The following is a 12,588-nucleotide window of genomic DNA, read 5'->3' as shown; positions in this document are numbered from 1 at the left end:
AGTCCAAAATAAACCTGTTTAGTCATTTTAAGTCGATGCATATCAGTAGCCATAGATATCCATGTTTATCACCTACACAAGCTAACAATAACAGTTATGGGTGAGAAAGTGTCTTAGTTCACTGATCACACACATATTTTTGTGACAGATTGGAATGGCATCAGAAATCTTGTAAGTGCCTTGCCACAGACAATCAAGAGACTGGTTCTTGTGTCATCTATTGGTGTTACAAAATACAATGAGATACCATGGAGGTATAATACTATATGATTCTGAAGAGGGTATTTACAGCTGAACTTCACGACATCATATGCTAAAGGTTACCCTTCTAAAACAATATGCACGACATGTTTTACATGTAAATCTTTGTTTTATAAACATCGTATATTAGCCAATTTTCACAACCAACTTCTTGTCAGGCAGTATCTTTGCCTTTCATGTTGGTATTTGTATTACCACTCAGTTTTATGTTCCATAACTTTAACCTTGGTCCTTGAGCAATCATGCTATGTATTTTTCAGCATCATGAATCTGTTTGGTGTGCTCAAGTACAAGAAGATGGGAGAAGACTTTGTTCGCAATTCAGGAATACCATTCACGATTATCATGTATTCAGGTTTGTTCACAGAAAAGTTTTTTGGTGGGATCATAGATATATTATTCTGACATGATACAAGCTGTTTGCAGGCCTGGAAGATTAACAGATGGACCCTACACTTCATATGATCTTAATACACTTCTTAAAGCTACAACTGGGGAGCGACGAGCAGTAGTCATAGGCAAAGGTTATTTCTTTTGTTCACCTGCATTTTATGATGACATTTTTGTTTTGATAAGATTTTTGCTTCTTCTAACACCTCATACCTACTAGGCGACAAGCTTGTGGGGGAAGTTAGTAGACTTGTGGTGGCAGAAGCTTGTATCCAAGCTTTAGACATTGAATCTACTGAAGGACAAATATATGAGATTAATTCAATGAAGGTACTCATTTTTTTCTAGAACAGGTACACTTAGTTATTGGTAATTAGCTAATTATCATCAGGTCTCAATCGAGATATAATGTGATTTAGTCCCTTAAAAATTTTCAATCTCTTTATTTTTCTCGAACACACAACATAGTTGTGTATCATTTAGTTAATAGAGGAAGGTTGTTAGCATATAGGCCCTAACTGCCTTATCTGTACTACATTAAGGGCGGTCTGTAGACCGCCCCCGCCCCCGATAACCTCGCACCCGCCCCCGATAACCTCGCCACCTTCGTTTCTTCTTTCCGGCAGCCGTTTTCGTCGCAAAGCTCTACGCTCCACCCTCCCCCGCCGCAAAGCTCGCCGACAACCACACTCGCACGCCATCCCGCCTCCATCCCCCGGCAACCGTATTCGTCACAGTCCCGCCCGACCTCCGTTTCCGTCGCGGCCCCGCCCGACCTCCGTTTCCATCGCGACCGCGTCGCGCCGCACGCCTACGCTCGCCCTCCGCCCGCCCCCCCGCCGCAATGGTCGCCGAAAACCTCGCGCCGGGCTACGGCCTCGAACAACGCCTTCCGAATGGCAGCAGCAAGAAGGGAACGCCGCGGTCGGCGTCGCAGCGGTGGATGCCGGACAAGCCACGGACGCCGAGCAGTCGGAGGACGTACTCGATCGGCGAGCCGGGCAAGCTGACGACCGGCTTCTCGCGGTCCGCGCGGATGGGGAACCTAAACCCCAGGGATCGGGCGTTCGCGTCGCTGAGCAACATCGCTGACCTCAAGTCTGCGGCGGACGCGGCGACGGAGGACTTGGACAACGAGTTCGACCACATCGACGAGAGCCACTACGTTGACACGGAGGACTCCACGAAGTTTCTCTCCCCCCGATGGATACACGCTTGTAGTTCCGTTCTGTTCTTGTTCGTCTGAATACACGAGAAAATGAAAAGGTTGTTGAATCAGATCTGCTCCTTTCTCGTGTTGAACAGGTCGCGCGCAGGGCGTATCACTCACCTCTTTGCTCGAGCCAAGCTGTGAGCTTGGAAGTGGCGGCCACGGCCACGGGCACGGGCGCCAAGCCCAGCCGCGTGAGCGTGAGGGCGCCGGCTGCGGGCGCTCAGCAGAGTGGGGAGTAGTGGGCGCCGCGTGTACCGCCGTTGGGCTGAGGTCCCGCTCCCAGTCCGCGTCCACGTCCATGGGCTTCCTGGCGGGGGCGATGGCACTCTTTTCCGCGGCGCCCTGACCTTTTCTGCCACCCTGTAGCGCTGCACCGACTATGTCCCCAAGATGTGTAATCTTCTCAAGCTGAAAGATAGCAGATGATCATCGCCTCCAGGTTGTAGCTTTTTGTAATCTCCTTTTTTTCGACCGCCAGCGGCGGCGAGCTGTTGCGCCACGGCTAGGGAATTGCTGTGGCGGTGGTGGTGCTCGGAGGGCACGTAGGGCACCACAAGACCTACTGCGTCGTGGTGGTAGCAGGAAGCGAGGCGATGATCTTTGACTGAAGACAAGCTAGAGTCTGCCTCCGTGTCCGTGCGTCGACTGACGAGCTTTAGGAGCTAGAGCTAGCAGGAGGTGGGATTCACCATTCATCTTCCTTTCCTTTTTGTTCCATGTTCTTCTCGATTCAGCCAGCCATCATAGAACTGCCACCGTTCATTCCGTTCTTATTAGTAAGTTACATTTAACATAAGTGTCATATAGATGGATTGGAAGGTTATGGCTGCTAAAAAATACACATACCAATTAGTTGTGTTTGGTCCTGAATACCTGAGTTTCTGTTTCCCTCTGTAGTTTGTTGTAGAGTATAGGTACCGATTTTGGTGTGTGCGTGCAAAACTCAATGATGCCGTTGGATTTATGTTAGTAGGGTGTCCATTTTATTTTTCCTCTCTGTCTACCAGCTTTGGGCTTGAATAAGTAAATGCTCATACGCTCATGTAGCCTTTATTTGCCATTCTCATGTTTAGTAAATTAAGTCATGTTCCTTCTTTTTGTGTAGCATTTGTTTCGGCAAAACTCAATGATGCCTCTGTCTACAATGCACTAGGTTTCAGACTTTCAGTGTTTTTTAACCTCTGGTTGAGTTAGAGCTGCAAAAGTGATCTCCTGACTCTTGACTTCGGAATGATCAGCACTGTTTCATAGTACAGTTCATTGTATCTGCACATGTTGTAGCTTTCCAGTTTACAGGAATGATATATTGAATACCTGAGTTTGAACCAATCTGAATATTAAATGCTTCATTGCATATATTGCAGTTGCAGGCTTGCAGATACTACCCAGAATAAAATGCAGAAAGATCATTTTCAAAGATGCAGAATGGAGCGCCAATTGGCCAATTTGGAAAGGTATCCTTCAGCAGGACATGAATCACCTTTATGTTGTTATTCAGACTACTCTTTTCGTGGTACTGGTAGTATTTGAAGTCATGAGGTACACACATGGATTGACTGATCTTCATTGTTTAGGATGTTGGATAATTAATCAGGTGTTTTGTTGTTTGTGTTGGTCTTGCCTTGGTTTCTTGTACGGGACACAAATTTATAATGTTGTCTTGTACAATGTGTTTACATTTATATCTTCTTTCATCTATGCAGTAGGATATTTCTCTAGATCATCTGCTATCTTTGTTGCCAAATTCATACTGCACAATGAGCTCATTTAGGAATTTGTCCTGGTGGGCTGTCTTTTTATATTTATTATGCTAATTGTTGGACTGGGTTGTGTTCAATTGATCTCTGTAGGAGATTTTATACACTTGGAGAAATTGAAATACTTAGGTCTCAATACTTTGTTTTGGATATCATGAATGATGATATGTTTTATTGGTACATGCAAACATGTCGTAGATGGTGTTCATGACCAGAACTTAGACCAAACTGGGAGAAAATTAAAAAAATATCTTCTACAGATCCTTTAAACTGATATTTTTAGCGTTCTAGCAACGATGTGCATCTGTCCTTCCATTTTGTATTTTGGGATAAAATCTGAATTAAACAAATACTTTCAGCCATATCATGTACTTGTAAGATTTAAGGTGTTGCCCCTTCCTAGCATCATCAGGAAGCAGCGCCTTATGGGCACCAATGAATTGAGTTTGGATTGTTGTCTGTGTAGAAAACGGTAATATTTAGAGCTTTTTGTGGCACATGGATTTTATTTGTTGTAATAAAAGCAACTCAATTCCCATAGTAACAACTCAATTCTAAGTCACATCTGGGAACCTGGTATGTGGTAGCCTGGTAGGAGATACAATGTTGCTGATTGTTTATGTGTGTGTGACTATGTGCGGCCCTGTTTCCACTGGCCTATGTGTAGTCAGATGGGAACTCTTTATCATGCTACAAAACCTGTAGAGTAATCTTGCTATTTCTTAATGCCAACAAGCACAAACAGTTAGCCTAGGTTCTGAACTTTATCGCCCTCCAGTGCATGCAGTGCACCACCATGCAGCTGTGCAACTTTGTGCTGCTGTCGCCTTCTCTGCTCAAAACCCCATTCCAACTGATATGGTTTTGTTACTCGATTGTGCTTTGGTCCCAGGTGAAGCGGTAGAAGAAGAGCTTTTACAATAAACCCTAAACCCTTACAATGCTAATTTTGATGGAGATGAAATGAATTTGCATGTCCCTCAGACGGAGGAAACTCGCACTGAAGCGCTTATGCTCATTGGGGTAGCATTTGCTTTCCTTCTTTTTTAAGTTGAGCAAATTTACTTTTATGTACTAGCACCTTAGCACAACTTTGATAGCTGATATTTTTTATTTTTATTGCTTTTACAGGTTCAGAATAATTTATGTACTCCTAAGAATGGTGAGATATTGGTTGCTTCCACGCAAGACTTCTTGACCTCATCTTTCCTATATATGTTTTCGAATTAGATTGGGATGGAAATTCACATTTGTTTTCATATTTTCTGTTAGCAAGCACAACCATTGTGACATTATTTTGCATGCACTCAGCCTCCCACCATGGCTATGAGAATGAAATTCAACTTTTGGGTATACCAAAATGTTATAGAATCAATATAATTAGATATGTCAAGATGACAACACATATTTCCTTCAACTACTATGGATTTTTCATTAATAAAATACATGCTTGATGGCTGCTTGTCTAAAATTTATTTGTTTAATATTCTTTGTTTGTAAGCCCAAGAATTTGTAAAACTAGGAAATAATTCCAATGAAAGATCGGTAAATTTTTTCCTTGCTGCTACAGTTTCCTCTGGATCCTCTTGATGCAGGACCGAATGCATATTCTGGTGGCGGTGGCGTCTTTGTTGACGATGGCATCAAACAATCCAGTGAGACCAAACTTGCCCTTGCCGAGCACTAGGGCAAGAACATGGCCTCAACAGTGAAGAAGCTAGCTCAACATGCCTGAGCCAGCTGCTCCTATGTAGTAAAACGTCACACGGTAATCTTCTTCTAGCCCTAAGCATTTCACGTGTTTCTGGATACATCCTGCCTGTTGTATATGTGCACAATTTGCCTTATTGTTTGTCAAAGTAGCAACACCTATATTTAGGTTCTTTTGTACATTTTTGACAAAAACATATTGTTGTTGATTTGAACATTAGCAAATAACTGAAAGATGCATGTGAAGAATATATAGTTGTCACAACACTCAACTTCTTGTATTTTGTATATAAATGAGCAACCTATGTTACATCAATTATTGTGTGTCAGTTCTAAATATCACATTCCACTAATATGCATTGTCTTCTTTTAATTTTAGTGTTTCATAAGCAACCTATTTTGTGTTATTTACTAAATATAAGCATAGCTTTTGATTCTTAATCATGATTTGAAACATGTGTATTATAGGGAAAAAATCTGAGTTTGGAAGACATGATTATTTCTATGGTGTTTGCATTTTTAGATTACTGAAATTTATAGAAACATTGAAGTGTCAAGTTATTTCTATGTGTGCTTTCTCGTCCTCTAGCGGTAGAGTATAGTGTTTGGTTATTGGCTTATCATTTATCACCTTGCCGAGTGGGAAGTTTATATGAACTTCAATTTTGTAGCTTCTGGCAGACTTGCTCAGGTTCGTTGATCGCTTATCCTTACTTTCAAGCACCTGAATCTGACGTAGAAGAGGAACATGTCAAGCTATTCAAGCAGATAGAGTTCTACTTTAGGTCGATATATTGACCTACTTCTCTCTACTAAATCCTTCAATTGGTTAAGGTTGTTCTTTCGTTGATCATCATCCTTTTTATCCACAGCTAGGAGAACCTATGCTCAGAGTGCTAGCTCTGCTCATACGCTTGCTTGACAATCATGTGTTGTTAACTGCTTTATATAGTGTTACTAATTATTGTCCTTTATTCTCTGATGCTTCTTTTGTAGTTGAGGCTTACATTATTTTCTGATTTCCATCTGAATTTTGTATGTTATGTCGAAAGATCATATGCTTTTTGTAGTTTTCGAAAAAATCTACCTTCTCGTTTCCGTGATTGTGTGCCGTTGCAACGCACGGGCACTCACCTAGTTAAAAAAGAAGAAGGTAGCGCACGGTCGGGCCCCATGCAGATGCAGCATATCATCATCAGTTCCATGATCAGGTCACCATTATTCCAGTCGCACGCGGGGGAACGGTACGGTGGATGTGGATGATCCCGTCTGTGCCGGGCTGCCGGCCGTGGGGATGGAGCCAGGCCAGGCGAGAGAGAACAATAAACTCCCTTTTCTTGAGTGGGTGCAGAGTAGTGGGTGGAGGCGTGGAGCACTTGGAGGAGTTAGCGAGCCACTCACCGCCATCGTCACTTTTCTGTCTCCCGCGCGCGCGTCGGTCCCATATAAAAAATGTTATTCTAGCATCCACATTTTATCTATTTTTATTTTACAATATACTCCCTCATATCATTGACTTTATTTTTTTTGACCACTCGTCTTATTCAGAAAATAATAAATTCTTCTCATTTATTTTTTCGTGATTTATTTTATCATCTAAGTTAGTTTGTGTTTGGTTTAATTTTTTTACATTTTTAAATAAATATTTTGAATATAACAGGTTGTCGAAAGTTTTCGAAAAAAAGTTAACGATGTCTTATATTTATAAACGGAGGTAGTAGCTTTTTGCTCTCTCTTTCTTAAATATATCTCGTCTTTATATCCTTTCTTCTTGATTTCTGTGTAACGTACGTGCCTTTTTCCACCACGACATGTGAAATGCATGTGATGATGATCTTCCCCCGCAACAGAAAAAAAGAAAGAAATTCGACCCAAAATATAATTCCCGTGTGACTTTAGGAGAATCCATTGCATACAAGATGACTTACATTACGTCGACCGTAAGACAGCCAATAAAAACCACTCACACAGCTGCACAGTACAAGCAGAGTGAGATGGATTAGCCGAGCGTAGGACTGGGCATTCGGTTCTTCGGTTCGGTTCGGTTCGGTTCCTCGGTTCTTGTAGAAATTCGGTTCTTCAAAAACTAGAACCGAAATAGCAAGATAAAGAAACCAGAACCGACTAGTTCGGTTCTCGGTTCTTCGGTTCGGTTCCTCGGTTCTAACCGAACTGTAACAGCCACTCTAAACTTCTGAATAACGACAACTTTTGTGAGAAATTTCAGCAACATCTTCCCACAAACAACGACAAGTGCACAATGACCATAATTTCATAGATAATACATGGATGATTAGAGGTTAAACATAAGTCGATAACACAACATCCGAAGTTACAAACACATGTAACAAATTGAATCTAATACTTTTGGGTTTTTCGGTTCTTTCGGTTCTTTCGGTTCTTTGGAGTGCAGAACCGAAAATATCTCATTTATTTCGGTTCTCAAAAAACAAGAACCGAATTTCATAACGGTTCCTTCGGTTCGGTTAGTTCGGTTCCGGTTCTCGGTTATTTCGGTTCGGTTCCGGTTCTCGGTTATTTCGGTTCGGTTCCTCGGTTCCGGTTCTTTTTGCCCAGGCCTAGCCGAGCGGATGCTTGGGTGTGGTTGTAAGTATTAGGCTTCTGAGGAGTCCAGAGGCAAATCGTGGGAACCGGTTAATGAAGGCTGGGCTCCACCACCTTAGGGCTGATAGTCACGCTGGCAAGGCTAAACGCGTGGTATGTTAAATTATTATGTCAATTTCTTTTTTTTAAAAACAAATATGTGGACGTGTGATCTGGTATTGCAGGCTACTCGAGATAGTGTCGACCTTTTAGTTATTAGTTATATAGAAAGTAGTATATAGTCTCTTAGTCATAACAGGTCCTCACGTAGCCAAACGACCATCAATGTAAGTGCATCTAACCATTTATTGGAATTTGGTGGATTGAATGGCAATATGATTACACATTAAAGTTTGGGTTTATAAATACTCCTACCTACAAGCTAGTCGTTAAGTCATGGCAGTGCCACATTATGGTAGTATTGTAGGTCCACACAGTAGTGCCACACAAGCTAGCAATAGAGATAGGAGATAAGATTTGGCTGAATTGGGTTTGGTTTAAGGAGAAGTGTATGGTAGGTTAGAGTGGAGCACTTGGTTACACATTAAAGCTTGTGTGTTGTATCCCCTTTATAGTAGGACAATTTCTATACTCAATTTTGAAATCTAAATAGAATTAAAGCTTCACTGAGTCCAACGCCTGAAACCTTTTTGTCAATATTATATATTGTGTATGTCTAAATCAAGTTTCATGAAGCAAAACCTGTGCAAAAGGGCCCATGAGCTCAGCCACAAGCCCAAAGACTCGATAATAAGACCAAGAGAGAGCCCAAAACTAGAAATATTCTAGAAGCGCATATGTGTCAAGGATCTCAACATAATAAGGGATAAACTCGAAGTCATAGAGTTAGATTCATGTATGACTAGGTTATGTTATGAACTTGGTAATCGAGTCAGTTTTGAAAGCATCTAGGTCCTTGGTTGGTGAAAAGGAATTAGGCTTACACCTTGTCGGGGACCATAATTAGGGGTACCCCCAAGACTCCTAATCTCAGCTGGTAACCCCCATCAGCATAAAGCTGCAAAGGCCTGATGGGTGCGATCAAGTCAAGGCTCGGTCCACTCAAGGGACACGATCTCGCCTCGCCCGAGCCAAGCCTCAGGCAAGGGCAGCCGACCCCGGAGGATTCACGTCTCGCCCGAGGGCCCCCTCAAGCAACGAACACACCTCCGGCTCGCCCGAGGCCCAGTCTTCGCCAAGAAGCAACCTTGGCCAAATCGCCACAACGACCGACCATATCGCAGGAGCATTTAATGCAAAGGTGGCCTGACACCTTATCCTGACGCACGCCTTTCAGTCGACTGAGCCGAAGTGACTGTCGTCACTTTGCCGCTCCACTGACTAGCCTGACAAGAAGACAGCGCCGCCCGCGCCGCTCCGACTGCTGTGCCACTCGACAGAGTGAGGCTGACAGCAGCCAAGTCCGGCCTCAGGCGCCATAGGAAGCTCCGCCTCGCCCGACCTAGGGCTCGGACTCGGGCTCAACCCCGGAAGACGACGAACTCCGCCTCACCCGACCCAGGGCTCGGACTCGGGCTCAGCCCCGGAAGACGATGAACTCCGCCTCGCCCGACCCAGGGCTCGGACTCAGGCTCAGCCCCGGAAGATGACGAACTCCGCCTCGCCCGACCCAGGGCTCGGACTCGGGCTCAGCCCCGGAAGACGACGAACTCCACCTCGCCCGACCCAGGGCTCGGACTCGGGCTCAGCCCCGGAAGACAGACTCGACCTCGACCTCGGAGGAGCCTCCGCCTCGCCCTACCCATGGCTTGGACCGACCACGTCACAGGAGGGGCCATCATTACCCTACCCCTAGCTAACTCTGGCTACGGGGAACAAGACCGGCGTCCCATCTGGCTCGCCCCTGTAAAACAAACAATGATGGTGCCCCGCATGCTCCATGACGACGGCGGCTCTCAGCCCTCTTACGGAAGCAAGGAGACGTCAGCAAGGACTCGACAGCCCCGACAGCTGTCCTTCCGCCAGACTCCAGCGCTCCTCCGACGGCCACGACATCACACGAACAGGGTGCCAAAACCTCTCCGGCTGCCACGACGGCATGTACTTAGGGCACTAGCTCCTCTCTACTAGACACGTTAGCACACTGCTACATCTCCCAATTGTACATCTAGACCCCCTCCTTACGCCTATAAAAGGAAGGTCCAGGGCCCTCTTACAAAGGGTTGGCTGCGCCGGGAAGGACGGGACGACGCTCGCGTAAGCCTCTCGCTCCCTCCCGCGTGGACGCTTGTAACCCCCTACTGCAAGCGCACCCGACCTGGGCGCGAGACAAACACGAAGGCCGCGGGTTTCCCCTTTTACGCCTGTCTCCCTCCGGCTCCATTCCCCCCCTTCACGCTCCGTCTCGCGCCGACCCATCTGGGCTGGGGCACGCGGCGACAATTTCCTCGTCGGTCTAGGGACCCCCGGGGTTGAAACGCCGACAGTTGGCACGCCAGGTAGGGACCTGCTGCGTGTTGACGAACAGCTTCCCGTCAAGCTCCAGATGGGCAGTCTCCAGCAACCTTTCTAGCCCGGGACGGTGCTCCGTTTCGGGAGTCTTGAGTTCATGTCCCTCGACGGCAGCTACGACATGATACTCCTTCCCCCGCCGCGCGACAGCGACAATGGCGGCCGACAACCCGCTCGCCGGCGGCGGAATCAACGACGTCTTCCCCACGTGGCGGAAGAACGACTTTCGGGTCTGTCCCGTCGCCTCCCCCGCCGACAGAGGAGGAGGCGGGGCAACCAAGGCCAAGCAGGAGGCGGCACCTTGTCGGCTGTCGAGCGAGTCGACGGCGCCGGCGCCCCAACGGGGGGCGCGACGGGCATCGACTTCGCGTCTGAGACGAAGACGAGCACCGTCTCCCCGCAACACGCCAACTCCAAGCAAACGGACGACGCCAGCACGCTCGCAAAGGACTTGCTGGGCGTCACCCTCGTACCTGAGACGACGGTGCAGTCTGCCCCTGACGCGACTTCGTCACCGCCCGTCAACCAAGAGGTACCGACCGACTCCCATCTCGTGCCTTTTGGATTCAGCCTCGACCCACCAAGCGACTTCGCTTCGGTGGATGCTCTCATAGAGGCGAGTCCAAACCCTCTGGGGTATCGTATGCGGTCACCCTGGGACCGGCTGACGGCTGTCTCGACCTATGGGCCCTCAGGTTCCAAGGAAGATGATGAGCCCGACTTTTGTTGGGATTTCTCTGGACTTGGCAACCCCAGTGCCATGTGGGACTTCATGACCACATGCGACTACTGCCTTTCCGACTGTTCCGACGGTAGCCGCAGCCTCGGCGACGAGGACTGCGGCCCAAGTCGTGAATGTTTCCACATCGATTTAGGGGGTCCCGGCGAAGGCAACCATCTTGGTATACCGGAGAACGGTGATCCCCCTAGGCCTGCGCCTCGCGTTGACATCCTTTGGGAGCTAGCTGTGGTCCCCGTCCCAGCGGGGGGTCATGACCCACAGCTCGAGCAAATTCGCGAGATGCAGGCCAGGCTCGACGAGGGAGCATGAACACTTGAGCCGTTCCGCTGGGACATCGGGCAGGAATGGGCGGGCCAACCTCCGGCCGGAGAAGCGCGTCATCTACCCCAGGGCATCCAGCACCGCATCGCCGACAATGTCAGGGCAAGGCCGCCACCGGCTTCCAGTGGGGTCGGCCAGAACCTGGCTGCAGCGGCAATACTTCTCCGCGCGATGCCGGAGCCATCAATCACCGAAGGGCGGCGTATCCAGAGAGAGCTCAAGAATCTCCTGGAGGATGCCGCGGTCCGACGGGCCGAAAGCTCTGCCTCCCGAAGGCAGGGCTACCCCTCGGAGCATCGCGCCGCGACTTCCCGATTCATGCAGGAAGCCTCGGTCCACACCGGGCGCACGCGCAACACAGCGCCTGCGGTCCCGGGTCGCCTCGGCAACGAGCACCATCACCGCAACCGTCGAGCCCACCTCGACGAGAAGGTGCGCCGAGGCTACCACCCCAGGCGTGGGGGACGCTACGACAGCGGGGAGGATCGGAGTCCCTCGCCCGAACCACCCGGTCTGCAGGCTTTCAGCCGGGCCATACGACGGACGCCGTTCCCGACCCGGTTCCAAACCCCGACTACTATCACAAAGTACTCGGGGGAGACGAGGCCGGAACTATGGCTCGCGGACTGCCGGCTGGCCTGCCACCTGGGTGGAACGGACGATGACAACCTCATCATCTGCAACCTGCCCCTGTTCCTCTCTGACACCCCTCGAGCCTGGCTGGAGCATTTGCCTCCGGGGCGGATCTCCAACTGGGACGACCTGGTCCAAGCCTTCGCCGGCAACTTCCAGGGCACGTACGTGCACCCTGGGAACTCCTGGGATCTCCGAAGCTGCCGCCAGCAGCCGGGAGAGTCTCTCCGGGACTACATCCGGCGATTCTCGAAGCAGCGCACCGAGCTGCCCAACGTCACCGACTCGGATGTCATCGACGCGTTCCTCGCCGGCACCACCTGCCGCGACCTGGTGAGCAAGCTGGGTCGCAAGACCCCCACCAGGGCGAGCAAGCTTATGGACATCGCCACCAAGTTCGCCTCTGACCGGGAGGCGGTTGAGACCATCTTCCGGAAGGACAAGCAACCCTAGGGCCGCCAGCCGGAAGATGTCCCCGAGGCGTC

General features: G+C 48.3%; 1 protein-coding gene across 2 annotated transcripts; it reads left to right on the top strand.

Moving 5' to 3' along the window:
- Positions 1-148: 148 nt before the first annotated feature.
- Positions 149-4,644, top strand: LOC103651883 (uncharacterized). Of its 2 annotated transcripts, none has more exons than XM_020550687.2 (6): positions 149-319; positions 522-616; positions 688-785; positions 872-981; positions 3,229-3,318; positions 4,514-4,644. In XM_020550687.2, the coding sequence occupies exons 1-5, from the start codon at positions 311-313 to the stop codon at positions 3,256-3,258; spliced, it is 342 nt and encodes a 113-aa protein (XP_020406276.1). In that variant the 5' UTR covers positions 149-310; the 3' UTR covers positions 3,259-3,318; positions 4,514-4,644. The 2 variants fall into 2 exon arrangements, with proteins under 2 accessions (XP_020406276.1, XP_020406277.1); XM_020550688.2 differs by having other exon boundaries at positions 155-254.
- The last annotated feature ends 7,944 nt before the right edge of the window (positions 4,645-12,588 follow it).

Source organism: Zea mays, chromosome 3, assembly GCF_902167145.1.
Source record: "Zea mays cultivar B73 chromosome 3, Zm-B73-REFERENCE-NAM-5.0, whole genome shotgun sequence".
NCBI lineage: Eukaryota > Viridiplantae > Streptophyta > Magnoliopsida > Poales > Poaceae > Zea > Zea mays.
This window is presented reverse-complemented; position numbering and strand designations above follow the sequence as displayed.

Bases quoted from the DNA above. Each gene is read 5' to 3' on its own strand.
- LOC103651883 (XM_020550687.2), top strand. The intron at 617-687 runs GTTTGTTCACAG...AGCTGTTTGCAG, and splicing joins CACGATTATCATGTATTCAG to GCCTGGAAGATTAACAGATG. The intron at 786-871 runs GTTATTTCTTTT...CATACCTACTAG, and splicing joins AGCAGTAGTCATAGGCAAAG to GCGACAAGCTTGTGGGGGAA.